Source organism: Centropristis striata, chromosome 2 (genome assembly GCF_030273125.1).
Source record: "Centropristis striata isolate RG_2023a ecotype Rhode Island chromosome 2, C.striata_1.0, whole genome shotgun sequence".
Lineage (NCBI taxonomy): Eukaryota > Metazoa > Chordata > Actinopteri > Perciformes > Serranidae > Centropristis > Centropristis striata.
The window spans coordinates 19,929,993-19,954,993 of record NC_081518.1 but is presented as its reverse complement, the minus strand read 5'-3'; the positions used below and the strand labels follow the sequence as shown (position 1 = coordinate 19,954,993).

Sequence of the window (25,001 nt, the reverse complement as noted above, 5' to 3'; positions counted from 1 at the left end):
AGATACTGGAAATATCCCCACTATAAGATAATATTTATATTGAAACATGATCTAATTAAAATTATTATTATTATTTTTTGTTTGTGCTTTTATTTCTGTTTTTACCCCCAAAATGATCATGTGCATGTAGTTTGCATTACTTCATAAGCATTTTCATAGATATAGTCTGTTTTAGCATAAGGCCTAGGCCTACTTATTTGTATTGTAGTATAAGACTATTTAACAGCTTGTGTCATTTAATTATCTTAATATACTGACATCAATCTAGAAATATTTAGAATTTGGGACTGGTGGCACTGCGTAAAAACCACTGTCAACACCCAATCATAGATAGAGCAAATATAGTTCTTCTGAAACATGTCAGCAGTTAAAAAATGTTTAAAAGCAATTTTCATTAAATTAATCAAGTTGATAAAAGAATACTATGTATGTTTTTTGACCTGGTAGGAGGGCCGAGGTCTCAGGAGCCCCAAACAAAACATAACACTTTTATCAGTTTACATCACAAAACTACGGAAGAGGATTAGGGCCACACAAGAAAAAATATTTGAGTTCTAACTTTATTCTCAGAATAAATAAAGTCAGAATTCCGTACAAAACACTCTTTTTTATCAAAGGTGATGTCAACATATCCTGTGATAGGATGTTAAACACTTCAAAATAATACGTGCTGTTTAAAAAAAACTGCATTTGAGTGAAGACAAAAAACAAACAGATTGTACAGGAGCCTGTCCTCTATTGATTCATTGAGTTCATATTACTGTTAATGTCATTGCTGTGACTTCTAACTGTGTGTGACAGTAAATATTCTCTGGCCTATTTCATGCCAATAATAAATAATACAAATAAAAACAATCTTATAGCCTAGAACTATGTGAGTTAAGAATAAACAGAAACAGACGGAGGAGAGACAAAGAGAGGGACTGGGAACAAAGAAGGGGCCGGACTTTTAGCCAAAACCACGCCCACTTACAGATCAACCAGCCAATCGGCTCGCGGATATGCAAATGAGCTCGCGGCACCGCATCGTCCCTGCCTAGTCGGTGACGTCACCCGCACATCTCTCTGTCTGGCTGTGGAAAGACTCAGACAGAAGCAACAGAGGAGCTGAGGGAGCCAGCCGGGGAGGGGCCCTTTGTCAGGAAGGAATATTATTACTATCCACCGCCGGCTCTGGAATAAACACGCTTTTCTTCTCCGTCTTCCCCTTCAACAGCACAGCCCGGGTCGGCTCGGACCCGGATACCACATCTAGCGGGAAAACAAAGGGGCTGGATGGTTTTTGTAGCTCCTTGTACTGTTTTTCTCCCCTCCCCAGCCGCACTGATTTATTTGCACTGACCAGTTGTCTTTGAGAACCGGGTCCGGTGCCTCTCCCCTCCTCCTGCCCTCTCCTTTCTTTCTTCCTTCTCCACCTCCTTCCCTTCGCCTTTTATCCGATCCCTCAAAGTCTCAAAGATGCCCAGCTCGCTTTTCGCCGACAGCAGCAGCGTCCAGGGGGACGCACTGGACGACCAGAGAGCCCTGCAGATCGCCCTGGATCAACTCTCTCTTCTCGGCTTGGACAACGACGAGAACTCCCTGTACGACAACCAGGAGCCCCGGAAAAAGAGCGTCAACATGACGGAATGCGTCCCGGTTCCCAGCTCGGAGCATGTGGCTGAGATTGTGGGCCGACAGGGTGTGTGTTTCTCTCTTTCTAGACACTTTATGTTTGGCATGTTTTGCAGCTGAGCAGTAACCGAGCATGCACCCAAACACTTCAGGTATGAGCACGTCCCGACCTATTATCGCTGTCGGAGGACTAGGTGCCAGATCATACGAGAGAAGTGCATGTCTCGTCTCAACATAGCCCTGCTTGTCTGCACAAGCACATAGACTGCTTTTAATATATCATATCTGAATGTGTAGGTACCGCTCTTGAATTCGGCATTCATAAAACCAACTAGACACTAAGCAGTTCAGTAAAACGTGAACTTTTATTAGTGTCTTGTCTGTTAGTCACACGTTGTTCTTTCTCTGTAAAGACACAGTTCTGGGCGGCAGCGAGCAGCAAACCAATTCAAAAAGTTGACATTTAAGTGAAATAACAAGTCATTGGGATGTTTCTGTATGGGCCGAATTAATTAAGTGAATTAATGAAGTGCACCGATACAACTCTGACAAAATATTATGTCAGATTTCCTGTTCTAGGCATGTAAATACAGTTAAATATGTTAAAAAACGAATGAGGTTTAGTTTTAAAAAAATCCATATGGTACTGTCAAGTGAACTCTTTAAAAATGCAGGATATTATTAATAAATGTTCAAGTTTTTCTGTTCAGGATCAATTCATCAACAAACCCAGATTGTATGAGCAATGTTACATTTTAAAAATGCAAAACATTTCCTCAAGTATTGCAGATAAGAAAAACATGATATATGAACATGAATTGTAATTTAACACTAAATTAAATTACAGCCAAAAAACCCATTTGGCTGAAGAGCAGCAATGGCTGCTTGACTTGACAGGGTAATTTAATCATTAACATTATCAATTAAATTAGGACATGTAAATCACCAAACTATAAGCTCAGAGGAAACGCAGTGTTCACCAACTCCAGATGTGTGTCTTTGTTAATAACCGGTTTGCAAATCGATTCCCGGCTTTATTTTATGGTTATGATAATGAGCTGGACAGGATCATATTAGGACAACGGTCACGATCTTACCTTGCCCCAGGCAGCAGACGCCCAGAGCTGCACAGACCTGGCTCACAGTCTCCAGCTGTAGGGCTGCAGGGCGGTACTGGTGCTTGGTTACATATGCGGAATCTTTTCCCCTCCCTGCAACACTGCTGCTGCTGCTGCTGTTGTTCCCAGAAAAACAAAGGAACCACACACTCCCACCCTCCACTTTAAAACGACTACACCGGGACAAGTGGATCTATTTTCAACAGAAAGCCCCACCACCACCCAGTCCCCTTTGTCAGGTTATATCAGGTTATAAGAGGGAAATTAAGTGGTGGATTAACTGTGACCTCTGGGATTATTTTAAAGCAGCGAGACCCTATCCTCATTTAACCGACAGCAGTTTGATACTGACTCGTTATGAATTTGTGTCTGCGGTTTAAATGAGCTGTGTAGGCTGAGTTTAGGTGGGTTTACCCTCCTCTTCATCCACGGTTACATCACCCTGTCCCACTCAGCTGGCTTTGCTCTGCTAATTATGTCATTCTTCTAAGGCTGCTTCCTCAGCCGGTCCCATTTTGATCATAAAGAGATGTGTGTATGTGCTTGAGGGTGTTGGAATGCAACTTTATGCACCAGTGCCAGGCCATGAATGATAAAGTAGCTTTCCCCTCTTTCCATAATGCTATTAGTACAAAATAAGGATCTTACAGCAGCTGTTGTTGATGCCGAGTAGATTGTAGTAAGCGAACAGGGACAGAGATCCAGAAGTGAGGTTTTTTTTTTGAGAGTTATTTTTGTCCTGTTGTACATTTGTGGTGGTGCACATGTGGTTTGAATTTGTTCTTCTCCAAAAGGGTGGTTTCACTTGATTTCTAAGGCCACTGGCCTCTTGAGGAACAATAATAAACATCCAGCAGCTGTTTTGAATAGTTCATAAGTAATGGCTTAACACATGACATGTTTTAAGATGTTGTTATTTTGAAACCTGTCATCACTTTTGCCTTTTTTCCCCTTGCTCAGGTTGCAAGATCAAAGCGCTGCGAGCAAAGACCAACACCTACATCAAGACCCCGGTTCGAGGCGAGGAGCCTGTGTTTGTGGTGACGGGCAGGAGGGAGGATGTGGCCATGGCCAGGAGGGAGATCATCTCTGCCGCTGAGCACTTCTCCATGATAAGAGCCTCCAGGAACAAAAACACCAGCCTGAATGGGAGCGGCACCCCAGTCCCTGGACCACCTAACCTGCCTGGACAGACCACCATCCAGGTGCGGGTGCCTTACCGAGTGGTGGGGCTGGTTGTAGGCCCCAAGGGTGCTACCATCAAGCGCATCCAGCAGCAGACCCACACCTACATCGTGACACCCAGCCGAGACAAGGAGCCGGTGTTTGAAGTGACGGGGATGCCGGAGAACGTGGACCGAGCTCGTGAAGAGATCGAAGCCCATATCGCCATGAGGACAGGAGGCCTTATTGAGCTTCAGGATGAGAATGACTTCCACGCTAACGGTACTGATGTGGGTTTTGATCTACACGGGCACGCTACCTTGTGGTCCAAGCCCAGTGCGGGGATGACCCCCACCTCAGTGCGTAAACCCTTCTCCAACTACCGCAACGACTCGTCCTCCTCTCTGGGCAGTGCCTCCACTGATTCCTACTTTGGTAACAACGGCTCGCGTATGGCTGACTACAGCCCCCCCAGCCCCGCTCTAAGCTACACCACCACCAATAACAACGGCAACAACAATAACAATAACATTAACGTCAACACCAACGGCAATGGGTTTGTTTACGGAAGTGAGGTGATCTCACCTGACTGCACTGATCTGACTTTTGACTCCTCGTCTGGCTTCGACTCTGCTAGCACCCCGCCGGGCCTCCTGTGGTCCCAGTACGACAGCCGCATGACCCCCTCCTCCACCGGAGGCAGCTCCCCCACCTCCACCTCAGCCATATTCCCCACCAACAACTCCACTAATGCCAATGGCATCGTGAACCAGAGAAGGGTTAACGGTTGTACCCCCCAGCCCAGACTGTCCCCCCCCCTCCACAGCCACAACGGAGGTCCAAGCGAGCACCCTTTAGCCCGAAGAGTGCGCAGCGACCCCGGCGGAGGCGCGCTCAGTTTCCCTGGTTACTCCAGCACTATCGCCTCCCTGCCGGGCCCTCACCTCCCTGGAGTCTCATGCGACTCCTCCGCCTCGTCATCTTCTTCCTCTTCCTCCTCCTCCACCTCCTCCAGCACCAGCCGAAAAGGCAGCCGTGACTGTTCGGTGTGCTTCGAGAGTGAGGTCATCGCCGCCCTGGTCCCCTGTGGGCACAACCTCTTCTGTATGGAATGTGCCAATCGTATCTGTGAGAGGAGCGAACCCAAATGCCCTGTCTGCCACACCGGCGTCACTCAGGCAATACGTATATTTTCATAAAAAGTGTAACTCTTGTCTTGCCAGTGAGACAGGCTACGATAGCAACAAATAGACTCCTCATACCGCTTTAATGAGATCACCAACCATCAGTTTGGAAAGTGTACATAGATATACATATGTATGTAAGAGGCTGCAGTATCCAGAAGAAGGGACAGACGCCCCTTTGGGATCTGTCGTACTTGTTAATAATATACTGTAGCTTGGGGAAATATTTTCAACATCTAAGTGCATGTTTTAAATATTACAACATAGTAATCAATAGTTCTAGTAAATTGTACCCTATATTTATGAAGTGAAGAGATACAGTGGGGTCAGGATGGAGGTACGTGGGTCAAACTGTAGACTGTTAGCTGGCGGAGCCCTCCAGTTTTGCTGATCGAATGTAGTAAGAGGAGAGGCCATGGCTGGGAAACACGGAGGGCTTCTAGCCAAACAGAACTATTGACTTTGACTAAGATACTGCAGCTCAAAGTCAGAAACCACATGAGGAAGAGCAACAACATATCCTACATATATATGTATAGAATCAATTTCCACAAGTTGAAAGTTTTAAATGACATTAATACAGATTGAAGTATTTTATTCTTTTTTGACTTGAAAGATTATATTTCTTATTGCAAAGATGTTTACAGATATTTTAATTTAAGTTCAGTGAACTTTTTGTAGCTGGGTTGAAATATTGTTTATTTTTTAGTATGGCCTATGGCATTGATCACTGTATTATTTTAATATCACACGACTGTGGGATGAAATCCAAGTCCACAAAATGTGTATTGCATTTGACAGTATTCTGTTGGGATGGAGTTTTTATAGGTTCAGCAAAAAATGTTTAAATCTGCTTCACCCAGCATATTTTTTATTCAGTGATATAAAGCATATTTTATTCTATATTATTATGAAACATTGAAATGTATAAAACTTAGTAAGTCGAACACAAAGAAACCGTTTATGCTTTCTAAAATTTGTATGAATTAGATTCCAGTGGGAATTACAGGCTTCTGTTGCACCACTATAGTTTTAGTATTTCTATTTTAATACATTTGTTTACCACTTGTTTATGTATATGTAGGTGAAGTTACTTGAGCGTAAATGTACTTTATTGAGCAAAGTTTAAGAACAAAGTATATTTTATTTTATGATAAAGGGCCTTTAACCTCATGGTCAAATACTAATATTATATTTGCTGAGACAAGATTTGAAAATGTATCAAGAGTTTTATTTTTCTGACATTTAAAGTTATACATGATAAAAGGTAAAACTTAAGTAATGGTGCTACTTCATGTTTTTTTAAGTATTTCTATATAAGTCCAATAAAAAATGGTACATTCACGAGGTGTCTGCTTCTTGACCTTTTGTGTTTTGTTCTGCTGGCATGGAGAGCAGACAGAGGAGAGCAGGGAGGCTGCTGACTATTGTTAAAGTCTAATAGTTTTCTGAACATTTGCCCCCTCTCTGCTTCCTAATAGAAGCTTGAAGGCAGCCGGATTATCACAGTGGCCTAATTATTGAGTGTTGGCGTGCCGGTCAGACAGAGGGGGACTTGGCCTGCCTTACCACTAATTAGAAGTGCTGTGTGACCTATTCTTCCATCCTGGTAGAAGGACCGTTATCTGATTCTTCTGGGTTGTGATGGGTTTTGGACTGTTCGTCAAACAAATCTAAACTGGACATCACCACAGGCTAGGGCCAGGACTCTATTAAAAAAAAAAATCTAATTAATTAGGGGCTTGGTAATTAATTAATCGCATTTTAATCGCATATAAATATTTGACCTGAGAACAGTGAGAAGTAATTTATTTCACATGGACTTTTAGTATACCATTGAATAATGACTGAATACATAAGCTTAAGCAACAAAAATGTTGTTTATTTTTGTTCAAGTCCAAAAGACCAGTGCAATGTTTGCCATTAAGTGTAGCAATATCATATTTAGAAATATAGTACATTTCAGAAATTCAGGTAGCCTATAGGTAGGTAGACCTTCTGTAAACTATAATACTTTGGTTTTTTAAGTAAAACACAATCCACGCTAGCTACCACACTAGCTGCTATATATTTTGCATTGAGGTGATACTTGAGGCTGGATGTGCTGCGGTGATATGTGAATTCCTTGTTGCATAGCAACACAACCATGTATTATTGGTAAAAAAGTGTATTACATTATTGGGAAATGCACTTTATTACATTATCTGGAAGTTATTACATTATCAGGTTTTATTACATTTTCAATGGACTCAAGTGCAGATTTTTATTACATTATCAGGGTTATTACATTATCTGGAATTTTTTACATTATCAGGTTCTACACTCCTATAATATATATTGTCCAGTGAAAGATAGCTTGAAAATTAATTCCACCAGTGAGCTATTGCAGGGGGTTCTGTATCTTTCCATTTTAAAGTTATACATTTCCTGGCTGCCAGCATAACAAGATATATGTATCTGCTATGGTGTTTATTCCACTTGTCAGACAGACTAGTTCCCAAAAGACATAAACGAGGTGACAATGGAATAGGTACTTGTAAACATTGAGATATCAACTCAATAATAGATTTCCAAAAAAAGGAAAGTGAGTCGCAAGACCCAAACATATGAAACACAAAACATAAAAACACTCAATCTTAGGGAAATGATCTTGCTGCATGGACCAAGGTTGATACGCTTTTTCAGTGGTCAAATTCAAGCACTTTTCAAAGACTTTCAAGGTCCATTTTCAAGCTTTTCCAGGACCTTACAATGGTTGTAAGTTGCATGTTTTAGATGAGTACTTAAAAGGTAAAAGGGGTAATTTCACTCAACCATACTGGCAGTGATGGTTTTACACTGTTAACAACCAAAAGTACAGTTTGCTAATCTCAATATTCAATTTATTATTTTTTTCATTGAACATGTGATTATCTATAGTCAGATTGCACAAGAAATACAGTAAGAATTTCAAGCACTTTATCCAAAATCCAAGCACTTTTCAAACCTTTCAACCATTTTCAAGGATTTCAAGCACCTGTACGAACCCTGATGAACAGATAATTTCACTTGACAAGATTTCTTAAATTAAGATTGTTAGATCTAGAAATAAGCATGTTGAACACTTAAGAAAAGAAATAAGCATGTTGCACACTTAAAAAAAGAAATAAACACTTAAAACAAGATAAATTATCAAACACTTCTAAATCTAATTTTTTTTTTTATCTTGGTAAAAAACAAATAATTTGCAGTGTGTTTTTGTGGTAATCTGATTAATTACACATCAGTTTGAAACAATGCACCACTAAAGTACAACGAAAAAACTAAAATCGTATTTTTTTTTACTATTTATTAATTGATCACTTTTTGTTGAAAATATCAGAAAATTGTACAAAAACATCCATCATAATCTGTAAATCATAAGGTACTTTTGTCCAAGACATTAAAATATTTTGTTACAAACTGAAAAGAGCAGCAAATTGTTACGATTTAGAAACTGGTTCTAGGGAACATTTGGTTAAATATGATTATTTTTCCTTCAATTGGTTAACTGATTTATCGACTAACTTCTCTTATAGTACACTAGGTAATACAGCATACCTATGGCGAGGTAGTATTCCAGAGCAGAAATATTAATTGGTAACTTCTACTTGAAATGCTGAATATGTGTGTGTGTGAGTGTTCCATTTGTCCACACAAAGGAGCCCTCCATAGAAGCAGGTAGCCTACATAAACCCTCTGGAGTCCAGGAAAGCGCCGGAGCACGACTTCTTCATGACGTCATGGCGTAAAAACAAAGCAGCATGGAGCCCTGCTGTCCCTCTAAAGTTTTTGCTTTTCCACAAGTTTCCATGTCTCATTCAGTGCGTCAACTCTTTTTCAGCAAAAGTAAAAATCACCACGACCAACATGATTTTACTTTTACTTTTACTTAGATTTTTCAAGTTTTGCAGTGTGCGTTTCAACATTTTTAATGCAATCTTGTTTTTTTGTGTGATTTTGGGGTATATTTTGTGGGTTTTTTTGTATGTTTTTAGTATTTTGTGTGTGTGTGTGTGTGTGTGTTTGTTTATTATGACAGTATTGTTATTTTTGTGTCTTTCTTGTGTTTTTTGTAATTTTTTGTGTGGTTTTTGTGGTTTTTATGTGTGTGTTCTGTGTGTTTTTTGTAATTTTTTGTGTATTTTTGTGTGTTTCTTGTGTGTTTTTTTGTAATTTTTTGTGTGTTTTTTATGTGTGTGTTCTGTGGTTTTTATGTGTGTGTTCTGTGTGTTTTTTGTAATTTTTTTGTGTATTTTTGTGTGTTTCTTGTGTGTTTTTTTGTAAAAATAAATAAATAATAATAATAAAATAAAAACTTGTTTTTGTAAAAAAAGTAAGTCAAAATGACAAAATAAAAATCAGGTGAGGTTGTGTTGAAAAAGATGATACCAGGATGGCATGGTAATCATCATTTAAGTTGCATATACAGGCGGAATGAAAAAGAGTCAAAAATCAACAAAATAGCCCAAGACTCCATAGAGTTAATGATATTATTTATCAGTATGTCTTTATTTGCATATGCAAAGCAAAACTATTCATCCACACTAATATTGCAGCTATCAGAACACTATTGCAAATTATATAATAGATAATATTTTATCAATATTATATAGTTTGCTTCGATTTGGCCAAAAAACTATTTTCATCTGTCCTTCATTATGGGACAGTGTCATACATAAATGCAGTTGTTGATTACAAAGTTTAAATCTGCTCCATCAAGGTTAACCCTATGGAAACTTGGGCTGTTCAGTCAGTTTTTGAATATTTTTCATTCTGCCAATTTACTAATGTTGTCAGCATGACCTCACCTATATGATCTGATAACTATTATTTTTTACTTAAATTCACTGGATCAACATTTTGAACCCAAAAGAACCACAAAAAAATATTAAATCTGATATGTAAAATGTTTCTTTTTTGTTTAACTTTCAAAACATAATCACGCTCAATTAAGATTTTTTAATGTTGCAAATGTGAACACAGGTTGCAAATATAACATATAGGAGATAAATTAGGATACTATCTAGCTCTACATTTTTATATTAAATATGTTTGACATTATCTTCGGTTTTACTTATTATCATCAAACAAAAGCTGTCATGTAGTTTCAAGCCAGGACTTTCAGGGGAAGTTGACGGCAGATTGCGACACTGCTTCGTTTTTAAGTTGTGACATAATTTTTTTGTGATCAATTTTTTATAGTTTTTTCCATTTAGTTTAAAACAAACAAACAAGCAGGTGTGGCAAAGCATCAATTGGGCAATAATAGCAACAGCAACCAAGAAGATAAAATGGTAGTGTAGCATAACAAACAAAAAATAAATAAATAACAATGGCAACACTACCAACCAAACATATCAACAATATTGAGTATAATAATAATAATAATAATAATAATGAAAAATAGGTAGACAACCCCCCCTCCCGCCCCCCCCCAATTTCATGGGGTCCACAGGCTTTGTCTCCATGAAGTACACTGATGAACATACAAACACGCATGTGAACACACATATATACACACACATATACACACATATATACACATAGCAGTTCAGAGCTTTTAAACAAGCCTCAACCAATACTGCCCTCAAAACCCAACGCCTAAAGGGGGCTGGACCACTTAAATGGAGTCAAATCCAAAAAAAGGGGGGAGAAATAAATAATAAAATATATCCTCGGAGTGCCTGTTCTCAGAAGTTGTGACATCATGAAGAAGTGATGCTTCGCTGCTTTTGTGGACTCCAGAGGGTTAAAATAAAAACATTCTGTAGTTTCCAGCTAAAATATAAACAGGAATTGCGAGTGCATTGAGTGGTAAAATAAATATATTAATACAATTTCCTACCCACAACAGTGTTGTGCAAATGAGGCATTCTTGTATTCTTTTTAGCTAGCCCTTATACAGACCTTCCCTCGGCTGGAGCAGAGAGTCAAATAACACACCAAACAAGTTTTTGGAAACCTACTTGGAGCCGAACAAAACCTTAGTTATCAAAGCAAGTTGAAAACCACTGTCATTAAACTTTTATCTCTCTGGGGTTTTACATTCTTTGGAGCCTTCTTGTAAAGTGAGGCTGGCTGTGTAGAAGTTAATTTCATGGTACATTCCTCAGGTCTATATATAATCAACAATGGATCACTGACAGACACTGACACAAGTCGAAGAGTGAAAGTTAATTAAAGTAAACCATCAAATAATAATCATAACTTTATTTATATAGCACCTTTCAAAAACGAGTTACAAAGTGCTGTACAACAGAAATAAAACATATCAAATACAATTAACCCTCTGGGGATCACACTGGTGTTTGGCTTTTTTCAAACCCCGTAACAAGCGATGATCGTTTTAATTTGATAGTACAAAAATATTTATTCAAGTGTAAAAGTAGGATGGGACAAGGGCGTGGCATTCTGTAAAAATGGAAAAAAGGGGTCTAATCATCAACACTGTTCCTATAAATAAACATGTTTTATGGTATTTTTTTAATAGTTTTATTATATTTTAATTTTACCTTTATATGTTCATATTTGTAACCTATGTTTTAAATTTTTCAGGTCTGAAACAGTTCATTGAGCATATTTGTGTTTTTTATTGTCATAAATAGTAAAATTTTATTTCAGATTTCATGATTTTTTATGTATATTTGGGCTCATGTGTTAATAGTGGAGACTGAGAGATGCTAAACAGAGACAGAAATGAATGCATACACTAATAAATTATTCTGTAGTCATTTCATTTTACTTAATATATTTGATAAAATGTATTAAATATAAATGCGTCCTTGATTTTGAGGCCGTTGTTTAAGTAACTTTAATATAAAAATGTTTGAGATAGAATCTACTGACTTTGATCACATTAAATATAATCTTTATGTGTATGTAATTCTAAAGAGAATTTTGAATGAATCCAACACAATATAATTAGTCAGTTTTTAATTGACAGGCACTTCCTGTTAAGTTGTTATTAACTGAACTTGTAACGTAGTTAGATTCAATTAATAATATTGCGTGCAATCTGTTGCCTCAATTTTATTGAGTAGCTGTTGTTTATCTTTTTTTTTTACAGTGTAGGAAGTTGACAACTTTGAACCAAAATCTCCTGAACTTCAGAGGTTTAAAAACCATATCAGTCAAGATGTGCTTCTAGGTCTCTTGTTCATGTTCTGCATGTTAAAGCTAACAGTGCCCTGTATGAAAAGTTGCCTCACTTCCAATACTATTCTGTCATTACAGAGCAATTCCTGTTCTCTGCTTGGTCCTCTCCTCCCCCATCTCCTTCCCTGTGCTGAAGTGCAGCCTCATGTCATGTGGTCTTGTTGGAAACACTGACGTTTAAACACATGCTTTGCTGCAAGATAGTAAATGCGGAGAGCGCAGGCTCTAATGATAAGTTTAAAATGGAAACATCCAACACAGGCCCACAGAGCCTGGCCCCATAAACCATATTATTAGGAAGCAATCTTACCACTGCAGAAAAGAGCTGACAAGTGTTTTTAGCCAAATGCACAACACATGGAGTTCACATTCTGCTTCCCAGGGTCACATGCACTAGAAGAACACTTCTCCTCACATGCATTAATAGGCCCACTCACATTCCTGTCATCATGTAGCTTTTTTTGTACATCTGCTTCATTCAATTGACTGACATCAGTAGACTTACTTACATTTTTAAAGTTTTCTTGACCAGTTGACTGGAAAACAAGAAAAAAACTGAATCACACACTGGAAGAATTTGTTGATGGTTCAAATCTCAATGGAAAAAATGTCAGCATCCATTAATTACATACCCCGATTCAACAAAACTTGGTCTACATGTATTCAAAAATTCACCTCTACAAATGTCTGATCCAATTCCACAGAACTTTACAACACACCTCTTTTTCCTCCCTGAAATATCCACACATGTATACAAACACTTATAAATACAGAGTACACACACACTCACAGACATACACATATATAGCATTTACATAAAATTCCCCCATTGGTCTGTCTGTGTCTGTCTGTCTGTCTGTCTGTCTCTCTGTCTGTCTGTCTGTCTGTCTGTCTGTGTCTGTCTGTCTATCTGTCTGTCTGTTGCTTTTTTCCCACTTTTTTCTCGTAAATCTGCAACTTTTTTCTTGTAGATTTGCCACTTTAATCTCGTAAATCTGCAACTTTTTTCTCGCAGATTTGTCACTTTAAATCTCTGAAATCTGCTACTTTTCTCTTGTAGATTTGCCACTTTAATCTAGTAAATTTACAACTTTTTTCTCGAAATATTACCTTTTTTCTCGTAAATCTGCAACTTTTTTCTTGCAGATTTGCTTTAAATCTCTTAAGTCTGCGACTTTTTTCTTGTAGATTTGCCACTTAACCCGCCGAAGCAGGTATATCCTACTCAGTTCTGTCTGAAATAATATTCAGAATTACAGCCCTTATGTCCCCAACGTTTTTTAATTGAATTGAATTGATTTTCTTAATACAAAGCGACACTCTTGGGGGTCTCTCCCATCGTATCACCTGATGTGCTTGCAGGTTAAGCTGCGTAAGTAACCAGCCTTTAAATTTACACTCACTTCCTTCACATTGAAGCTGAATTTGAGATATAGCTCAAAGGAATCAGTTTACTGGTCAGGGTTTCACATTTAAGATTAAGATTAACCCTCTGGGGTCTGAGCCTATTTTGTCCGTTTATGAAAACTTTTGCCCTTCATGTACCACAAAAAAATGTTTACTATACCCATATTTGGTATCCATTTTTCTTCACCTTTATGATCTGACAATTATTTTCTCACTTTAATCTACTTGATCAACATATTGAGCTTTAAAATCATGAAATCCGAGTTGAAAAATTATACTATTTATTACAATAAAAACCACAAATATGCTCAATCAACTGTTTTGGAACTTGAAAATGTAATGTTTTTATAGGGTACACATGTGAACATATAAAAAGGTAAAAATTTAAATATAATAAAACTATATACAAAAAGTCCCAGTCCCATAAAACATGTACAGTATATGTTTAGGCAAAAATGTCCTCAGTCTAAAAACAAATGCCCAGTGCTCTCATAATTCACACTGGAGTTGACTTCTGACCCTACTAACTTCCAGACACTGTTAACATATTGTTTAGTTTATTAGATCTGTGTTTCTCTTTACCCAGATGATAATCCCAAATCATAATTTATGGATAAGTATGAATCATCACAAAATCAATTTAATTTCAGCTGACTTTTACAGCTCTTCTGTTGACTAAGTTAAATAAAATAAAGTAAGATGTGTCGTGTAACTACAACAGGGGTCGGCAATCTTTATGGGCAAAAGAGCCATTGTTGGCCGAAAAAAGGGAAAAATGTCAGAATAGAGCAGCAAATCTTATTTAAGCCTTATAATGACAATAAAACAGCCTACTAAATCTAAGCTAGCCTACCAGATTAAATGAGCATTTATCAATATGATTTTGTCATAAAGCAGTGAGCACCAAAGTGCAAATGAGAGGCTTGACATTTGACAAAAATCAAAAGAGATTTGGAATTGAAAGCTAGCCTAGATAGGGAAACTTAAAAATAGACTTGAATTTGAAAAAAAACTTAGACTTTCGTAAGCTATGATGCACATTTAAGTTGACCAAGAAGTTTTTTAAAAATGGTTCAATACCATATATAAGCTGCACATTTTTACAATTGAATACTAATTGCTTTGGGTCTACACCAATGTTAAATAAAAATGAAAATGTAAACAAATAACTGTTTCATTCCATATAAATGTTTTGGTCACAGCCACATGGAGCCACCGAATATGACCTGAAGAGCCTCATGAGACAGGACTCCCATATGGATATATGTAGATATATATAGAGCCACATGTGGCTCTGGAGCCGCAGGTTGCTTACCCCTGTACTACAGTACATGACATCCCAAAACACCTCCAGTCAGCACTACCATGCACTTTTTATCATGATTTCTGAAATCAGAGTTTGGCTTTGTGAAACATACTTTGATTAGTTAATTTACTGTTGCAGGAAACTTAAACTTAAAATATTGTTAAATTGAAAAGTTAAGCTTACCTTTAAACTTCTGCTCCCTGTAGAGTGAATGAAAATTGACGTTTTTCCAGTTAATTCTCAGTTGCAGTTTATACATTTTTCTAACTGCAGATTTATTTTCCTCTGCCCAGATAGTAAGCACAGCCTGAATCTCCTCGTTTGACCAATCTCAGGTGTTGTCCACATAGCCCCAAGTCATGATGTAAGCCTGGAAGTGGCAGTGAAACAACTATGCACTAAGGCAAATATTGGTGTCACAGGTGTCACAATAAAGGATATTTGAGTGATCTGCATGGCCCATGTGCATCACCATTCACTAGGTCAGTAAAAGACAAATATACATATTGTGAGTTAATAAAACCTCCCAGGACTGAGGTATGGTACCCAGTAACTACACAAAAGGTAAAACTGAGAAAAACTGCTTTAAAGTTTTTTTTAACATGTTTTAAGTGGCCAGCCAAATGGGTTATACGTAGATAAGTGATATGACACTTATTTCTACATGTATTGATGATGTCATTTTTATGCTCAAAAATCATGATGATTTATTTGACCTTTGACCCCAAAAATGTAGTTACTGCACTCTGGTTTTGCTCTAAAAGGTTCTAATAGTAATGCAGAAACACAGAGTCTTCTTTCAGCTTCTTTCAGCTTTTATATTTTGTTTTCAGTGAATAAACATTTTCAAATTGATTTTGTTATAAGGGTGTTTAAAAGTGTTTAACAACTCTATTCAAAGATTTCTGTATTTTAGACTTAATATTATAAAATAATGTAATATTAATGTCTTAATAGCATGTTATCTCACTTTTTTACTTTCTCACTATCTAGATTAAAATTTCCCTTTCAAATAAACTTATAATTTCTATTGTTTTTTATATTTAAATTAGTATATATCCAAAGCAGACTGTGGTAAGTGCAATTACTGCTTGGTTTTGAGTTGGATTTTGTGGTTTTTATATAATTATTTCTCTGAAATAAAGCAAAATTGAAATCTAAAAACTTTGTCACAAGATAAAACAAACATCAAGGAGGCATTTTAGTTATAACTCAATTTTGACCAAATATGTATTTACTGCAGTTAGACTTTGTAGGGCACGACAGTCCTTCAGTGTGTATTACTCCCTCTATGGGTACATTCAGAGTAGAAAGAGGATGGCAGGCTTGGTCTTTGAGCCATCAACTGGATAGACTTAAATAGAGCGAGATGACAACTCTTCTCTCTTTTTAAAAGCTCCGTCTGGCTGAGCATTTGGCTGTAGACGAACATGTCTGGTGTGCCAGTCTGTGTTAACAGCAGAAGAACAACAGAGAACGTCTGGCATCTTCCACGCTTTGACCTACATCTCATGTATTTAATGGACCTCCATTTGGACGCACATACACACAGACATACACACTTACACACACGCAGACACACACACACATACACATTCCATTGAAACAGGGGAGGGAGAAGCCATGCCTTTGCAGAGTGAATGTCTATATTTTATTCATGCTTTGCTCCCAGCTTGTCACCACTCCATAGTCTAGCCATTACTTGATGTGATTCACCCATTTAAACACACTTTTTCCCGAACAAGCAGCTGTCACACATCCAGCATTCTGTGCAGAGTACAGTGTACCACAACAGTGATGAAGGCACGGTGGTTAGTCAGGATTTTGTGTAACAATGATGAACTCATGGCCTTCGCATATGCTTGTTAAAAGACTGGCAACTTGGTAAGACTTTTTTTTTTTAATTTTCGACATTATTCTAAAGCAGGCATGTCCAAACTATTCCACAAAGGGCCGTGTGGCTGCAGGTTTTCGTTTCAACCAAGCAAAAGCACACAGTTTGACCAATCAGCTGTCTGAAGACTGAGATCAGTTGATTAACTGAGTCAAGTCTGGTGTGCTGCTGCCTGGTTGGAACGAAAACCTGCAGCCACACGGCCCTTTGTGAAATAGTTTGGACATGCCTGTTCTAAAGGTTAATGAACACATGTATTCGTGTTTAACAAGAGCTTGTTTTCCTTGGATCATATTAAAAGGACATTTTCATCACATTTATATATCTCTCTGTGTATGTATGTATTTATATGTATGTATGCATGTATTTTTTGTCTGTCTGTCTGTCTATGTGTGTGTGTGTGTGTGTGTGTGTCTGTATGTATGCATGTATGTATGTATGTATGTATGTATGTATGTATGTATATGTATGCATTTTTTGTCTGTCTATGTGTGTGTGTGTGTGTGTGTGTGTGTGTGTGTGTGTGTGTGTGTGTCAGTCTGTCTGTCTGTGTCTGTATGTATGTATTTATTTATTTCTTGTCGGTCTGTCTGTCTGTTTTAAAGCTAAAAGGCAACAGTTCAGCCCCTTTCATAGTGCCGTCCTGCTATATTGCCGGAAAGTTCTGTGTCGGCTTTTTCGCCCTAGGGCGTTCATAAGGATCCTGTGAAGGTGTGATATTTTGCCCTTTCATAGTGCAGTACGGTGTCGTGTGGGAGGATTGTGGGAGGAGACGATAGTGACGCTCGACAGAGCAGCAGCAGTGCTGCACAGAAGCACAGTGCTAATAGGCTACACAGTTAGCTCCGTAGCAGTACAGTGTGTATGTGCTGCAGCAGGATGTGTACAGTTAGCAACGTCTGCTTGTCTACAACAAGCACCAGAGGATCTGTGCACAGTCAGCATGTCGGTTTGTTTACAATAATCAGAAGACGCTGTGCACAGTAAGCGACGGCAGCCGCAGTTGTTTTGCATGATGCTGAACAGTGATTGGATGACTGTCGCAAAGTGGGAGGTGTGTGTTAGACGTCACTCATGACGTCAAATATTTTGCCTTGCCAGGATGGCCGATTCATAGTTGTCCCGCTTACAACAATCCCATCAAATTTCCTCCTCTGTGACTACTTCTTGAAGATCATTTGATCCCATCATCCTGCTTCTGGCATAGTGCAGGCGAGACGTTACAGAGCTGTAAATGTTGCGGCATGAAATGGCATTCATTTTGTATCTATCTCTCTCCTGACACATTGGTTTTATTCATTTTCTGAATTGCATGCAGTCTTATATGTGCACAAATAAAAGCAAAAAAATAAATATTCAATAAAGAATCTGCTGAAATCTTGGGATCTAGAGTTACTAACCCTACACACCCAAAACGTGTCTTGTTTAGTTCAGGTCATTCTATTTTGTAAAGCCTTGAGCTCTGGTGAGGTTTTGTTATGTTAAAATCAAAGTTATTAAGGACAGAATTCCTTTCTTTCTCTGACTGTGAGTTCATGTGTGTATATGTTGTGAGCAACAATATAACTGTGGATCTCAGTTCAGGTATTGGGAAGCACCAGCCGGGTTTAATCAGATCATAATATAAAGATGTGTCTAGGCCGAGTGTGGGTCTCAGTTGAGGCTGATTATGACCACATAGACAAGTGTTGTGTTATCCCAGTTATCTAAGCCACTTCATTTGAAAGAGGAGCCCCCCTTAACTTTGTGCTCTTTCACAGGAAAAGTTCAGTAGGCCAAATTTTACCTGACATTTTGGCAACAATGCAACATGACTTCTGGGGCAACGCGTTGTTTGTAATCATCAGTATAAAGTAAACAATTGCAATGAAATACTTACATTTTCAAAATGCACAAGAACACACGTATGCGCATTTATATATTAATATACAGAACTGTGCAAAAGTCTTAAGCAGGTGTGAAAAAAATCCTAGAAGAATTGATGCTGGTTTGAAGGCAAATGGTGGTCCCACCAAATATTGATTTGATTTAGATTTTTCTAAAATAAAAAAATAAAATAAAAAAAAATAAATAAATATGTATATATATATATATATATATATATATATATATATATATAAGCCTGCACAGAATTCAGTAAAACTAAATATCCAATAAAAGCAGTCAACATTTACAGTAGGCTTCCAATAAGTCATGTTCGTCTAGTAAGGCTCTATTACATAGATACATCATTTTCTGATCAATTTTAGTTGGTATGTTATTATTTTCACTTTAGACAATGTGATTGCATATCACAATATCTCCAATAAAAATAAGGATCAGATAAAAAAGATAAATGATCATGTAGAATTATCGGCCAGCCCATGAAAATATGGGCTATTTTTGAAGCACTAAGTCATATTGTTTCTGAGAGATCAGTTTTGGAATGTCTCCCAGATAAGTTTAGTGTACCAGGCTCATTTAACAGCCAGTCTGATCATCTGACCTCTTCCTCCAGATGTTGCCAAATTCCTAGATCTCTGTGACTTTCATGTTATTATTACAGACTGTAATGATTTGTTAATAAATCTGAATTATTCTCCAATAGCTGATGGAATTGTTATAGATGTTCAATGATGCTATCCCTCTAAAATATTAGACCTATAAATGGTTTTGAATTATTCATTCTAATCCTTATGTTCAGAATGTGATATTAGCCAGTCACTGAGGTCCATATGAGCTGACTTTAAAACCCCATAATGGTTAAACCTTCTCCTCCAGCGTGTCCCTGCCTGTAAGACGCAGAGCAGCCTGTGGGTTTTCCCCTTCACTGCTGAGGGAGGAGTGAGAGAAAGAGCGGTGGGGGAGGAGGGGGAGGAGGAAGGGAACTGGGTTTGTTGTTCAAAGCCCAAGCTCGGCATATGCATTATAAATGAGCAGGGTTTTCAGGCACGTCTCTTCCTCTCTCTCTCTCTCTCTCTCTCTCTCTCTCTCTCTCTGCTTCTTTCCCAGTCTGTCCCTTTTCTCTCTCTCTATATGTGTGTGTTTGTGTAAGTGTGTGGGATTGTGTGTGTGTGTATGTCTTTATGTGCATAATGGATTTTTATCCTTCGCAGAGCACAGCGGTCACAGTTTGTCTGACTCCACATGGTCTTTATTATGCCAGACGGAGAGTGTATCAGCGGAGACATACCAGGCCAGCGTCTGCCCTCTGTCTCAGTATCTCTCCACAAACACACACACACACACACAACAAACAGCGATGACCTCTGCCTCCCTGCCACTTTAACCTCTCACCTCCCTGGTTGCCCACAAATCCTGCAGTCTAATCTTCACACTGGACACTGTTCCTTGTGGGTTTTCCAACAATAAAGGCAAAACACTCACATGTATATACTAGGGATGTCCCGATCAGGATTTTTTGCCCCCGAGTCCGAGTGCGAGTCATTTGATTTTGAGTATCTGCTGATACCGAGTCCCGATCCGATACTTCTATAATAGGGTGGATTCGGGTAATGTGGGACACTTAAGGTTTGGCTGGTTTATTTGCTGCTTAAAGTAAATATAGTCATCAAAACCTTTACTATTGGTCTACCATGGGTGTCATGTGACTGAAATTACACAAAATATTTTTAAATTTAGAAAAATATAACAAAGTCAAAATTGCAAAAAGTGTCCCACATTACCCGAATTCACCCTACATTAACAAAATGAAGAAGAGCGAAGAAACAGATCCAGGATGTGCCTTTTTTATTTTATCATTTAACACACATTCTTTGAGCACTTCTTTGAGGTAGCTTGAACAATCAAGTAATAATTACAAATCCAAATTTTCACCTTCCCAGTTTACATACCTCACAGTTTGCAATCGCAGTGTTATTTTCGTTCACTTTAAAATACTTCCAGGCTGCAGATATACTTGCGCGTCGGTTTAAACTGCTGCCGTGTTGTTGGTTTATTTCTTTTTCTTCTTCTCTTCTTGTAATGGCGGTGGCACCAACTTTAAGTTGCATTAGCGCCACCTAGGTTGGAGTGTGTTCTGCTTCACTTATTGACATGCAGCCTGCAGTAAAATGATATCATGCTGAATATACATATATCCGATCCCTGATCGGGACATAATGTCCGATTCCGATTGAGTCTGAAACCACATGATCGGCCCCGATTTCCGATCACATGATCGGATCGGGACATCCCTAGTGTATACCAACTCTGATCATATTCTATATGTGGTAAGAAAGGTGCAATACTGTGAGAGCAGAAGACCACACTGCATGTCTTTTCTATTCATTACCTCTATATTTGCCGCTCCTCATGTATGTTTGAATGCTGCAGTGATTTGCAGTGCCGTCCAAATGTTGCTTGTGTTGTGGCTGACTAAAGTAAGATCGTTGCCCACGCTCACAAGATGTGAGCTGAACTCCATCCTGGTAGAAGGGCTTTATGCAAATGTGCCAACAGCAACTGGTTCATTCCTCTTCTGTCTAGCGAGCCGACACTGACTCATAACATGGCAGCAAGCGGAATATAAAAAGATTCAGTCTGTCCCTCTGCTGCTGCATTTACACCGTTGATGGATGCTATTAGATTAGTTGAAATTAGACTGATGGAGTGGAACAGTCTTTTGGGGGCACAGCGAGTTCTTTTCCTCTCTCCTCGTCTTATGTCTTCAGTTTTGAATGCATGTTCATAATGCCTGAAGAGGAGCTTCACAGCAGCTTTATGGTGTACTCATAGATATCGGTATTAGGATTAGGTGAACTTTATTTAAAAGAAAAGCTGAACATTTTGGTAAATTTTATGGTAACACTTTACAACTACCACATAAGTGATGTTTATAGATGGTTTATAAACCAATTATTAACCATTTACAAAGTGCTATACATATTTATCTTTAAATGTTTTCAACCAATTTCTTAAAGGTATATGAATAATTTCAAAATCATTAACATACTGAATATGGTGTTAAAAATGTTATAATGAGTGCAACTAAAACTATAAATAAACAATGAATTATAATTTAATTGTTTGTTAATGGTAAAGTAACTATACGCTAACATTAATATACCATCTATTTGCCATTTATAAATTATTTAGTTAGTTAAACATTAATTAATTATGTATTTACCATTGTAAATGGCCTATACATGGTTTATAAATGCATTAATAAACTATATGTTTACCATTTATAAATGCTGTTTATTGTAAAGTGTTACCAATTATCTTATGTCAGAGAGGATTGGTATCAATATCATAGCTGTGAATTAAGCTCAGAGCAGGCTGCAACATGGTTAGCCTAGCTTAGCATAAAGACTGGCTTTTAGCTCAGTTGAACTTTATGAGTTATGGATATAGTCAGTTGACAAAATATTTTAAGAAGTAAGTCAAACTAAAATGAACATGTAAAATATAATCAAAATAAAGAAAAAGTATTTCTGCAATCCCTTTCAATATAAAAAAAATACTGAGTTAGTGTTACTTCTATAGTGAGTTTCAGCTCCACATCATGTCAAAGCTAAGGACAAGCCTGAACTTGCCCAGACTTTTTTTTTTTAGCTTCCATTGAGAGGGTGCATAAGAAATGTTTCTTGAATCAGTAAGTAACTATCATCTGTTTTATTTAATCAAAAACAGCTGCTAAAGGTTCCAGCACACAGTGCAGGAAGTCATTTTCACAAAGCCTATATAAACTGAAAATAAACTTATCATAATCTAATTTAGCATTCTTTAAAGTGTGGCCTCTCATTAAGGTCACATCTTTTATTTTGTAATCTTAGACATTTCTGTTTCCCCTTTTATTTATCGCTCACATTGTCTCTTGTTTCAGGTGTCTTCAATACTCTGATTGTTTTCATCCGTTCCCAATGACCCAATCTTCCCTGTATATTTAGTCTCTGGCTGTATATCCCAGTGTCAAGGAAGGATCCTCAAACAGCTGAATTTGAAGGATTCTACGTCATCGACATCCGCCGAAGGACTGTCCCAATGTCCAGGATCCTCCAGAGGACAGAGTCCTTCTTTTGCCCAAATTCCAAGAATGTTTTTATGTATCCTCTGTGCTCCCTGATTACCCATAAAGCCTTGCGAACACCGGTCTACCGGGAGATTTACAAATGGTGAGCGGAGAAACAGGGACGCAGTTTCCTTTTGTTCTAATTTAAAGCCAACACTGGGTTGATCGAGGTTTGGTCAGTAACAGCTGTGTATGTGAGCTGTTTGACTTCAGCTGTGTTTCCACTAGGGGGGAAAGTCTCAGGCCACACCCTCTCAAAAGTCCTCTCACTCTCCACTACAAGTTAGCCCCCAGAGGGATTTAGAGACTCTGGAGGTGATGTATAGTTTTCGCCGTCGCTAACTGTGCACAACGTCAGCAGCTGAAAGCAGCATGGCTAATTATGCACAGAGTCTCTGCTGATCATAAACATAGTGATTGGGAATTAACTGCATCGCTAACTGTGCACAGAGTGTCCGGTGCTTGTTGTTAACAAACAGAGATCGCTAAGTGAACACCTCCTGTAGCAGCAGCACATACACACTGTACTGCTACAGAGCTAACTGCCGCTAACGGTGGCTCTTCTTCAAATCTTTTTCAAATCTTCTTCAAATCCAGCGAGTCGCTGGATTTGTTTCCAGTTGCTTTCTTGAAAAATAGTCCTAAGGGGGTCTGAAAAGTCGCTAAATTCAGCAACAAAGTAGCTAACTTGGGCTTCCCCAGCTTTTACAAATGGCGTGTGTTGTTGTCGTGTAGATTACTACGTCACATACCACTTAGTGATCTACCCAATTAGTAACCAGGCTGTTTTCAAGGGAGAAAAAAGACCCTGCTCTTCAACAGGGACTAAAAAAGTCCCGACAAATGACGGCTCCGGACTGCTCATGTTTAAATTAGCGGCGTTTCAGCGAGTGAGACCCGCCTCATTCCAGGTATTGCATGGTAGTGGAAACAGCCCTATTCACAAGTGAACCGGAGATGGATTTAGGTTACTTGGTATATTTTGGCTTAAACTTGATGACTTGTTGCTGTTAAAGCGTCAGTTATTTTTGACTGAGGTTAAAGGTGGTTAATTGAGCCTCAGTTAAAAATGCACTAAAGGCAGGCTTGTTCAGTGAATAATTATTACACTACCTGACTTTCAAAATATACAATATTTTATTAAGTTCAAATGGTACAATTGAACTACCATGCAGCAATGTTTTTTTTCATTTGGCAGGCGGGGGAAGAGAGGTCGCTATCCGTTGCATGTCAGAGTGATGTATGCCTGCAGGCAGCCTCTGTTAATTCTTTCAAAACTGACATGTTGGGCTATCACATGGTTCACAGTTTTACAGTGCAACATAAGTTGCGGCTTGTTCAGTGGCAGATGCCTGCACAGTCATTTCAGCACTTTGATATGTACGGTGTAAGCCCAAAGGCTAAGGCTCCAACCTGTCATTATGCTGGGCCAGTACTTGCTGGATAGGAGGCAGCAATGTATTGTCACCATGTTAGTCCTTCTAAAATAAAATAAAAACCTAAAGATTTAAAGGAGGATTAAATATGACCTCAGAAAATGTGACGAGCTGTTGGCATGATGCTTTATAGTCGGTGGATTATCGGATTGTATGAAGGGCATCCAAACTCATTTACATGTGCACTAATATAACACTTTTGACTTTAGATCACTTGCTTAATGGTACAACTCCTTACAAGTATTGTATGCATCAAAAGTCTGATATTTTCACGGTTCAGTTCACAGCTGGATTCTAGGATGTCTAGACCTATGATTAATGTCATCTGACTCCCCCCAAAAGCAGAGTGGGTGTGTGTGTGTGTATGTGTGTGTGTGTGTGTGTGTGTGTGTGTGTGTGTGTGTGTGTCAAGCTTATTATAGTTAATTAAAACTAACAAAATAACGAAAACTAGAATTGAAAAAACATTTTCTTGAAGTGAAATAAAAATGAAAATGAGAGTTTTAAAAAAAACTATAACTAACTGAAACTGTATTTTGTGGTTACAAAACTAACTAAAACTAACTAAAATTATAGTGAAAATGTCCTTTGTTTTCTTCTTTGTCAACTTTTTTCATACGTCTACCTTTTGGTTGATATGAAATCTATTTCATCTATCTGAGTGGAATTTGCGGCCTGGAGCGCAGTTTTCAAATTTATTTTTTGACAAT

The 25,001-nt window shown here is 38.2% G+C and overlaps 1 protein-coding gene across 1 annotated transcript; it reads left to right on the top strand.

Annotated features, from left to right (window-relative positions):
• Positions 1 to 946: 946 nt before the first annotated feature.
• On the top strand, positions 947 to 6,013 carry mex3b (mex-3 RNA binding family member B). Its single transcript, XM_059358565.1, has 2 exons — positions 947 to 1,681; positions 3,693 to 6,013. Exons 1-2 carry the CDS (start codon positions 1,459 to 1,461, stop codon positions 5,093 to 5,095), a joined length of 1,626 nt encoding a protein of 541 aa, XP_059214548.1. The 5' UTR covers positions 947 to 1,458; the 3' UTR covers positions 5,096 to 6,013.
• The last annotated feature ends 18,988 nt before the right edge of the window (positions 6,014 to 25,001 follow it).

Bases quoted from the DNA above. Each gene is read 5' to 3' on its own strand.
- mex3b (XM_059358565.1), top strand. From the start codon at position 1,459: ATGCCCAGCTCGCTTTTCGCCGACAGCAGCAGCGTCCAGGGGGACGCA. The intron at 1,682-3,692 runs GTGTGTGTTTCT...CCCCTTGCTCAG, and splicing joins TGAGATTGTGGGCCGACAGG to GTTGCAAGATCAAAGCGCTG.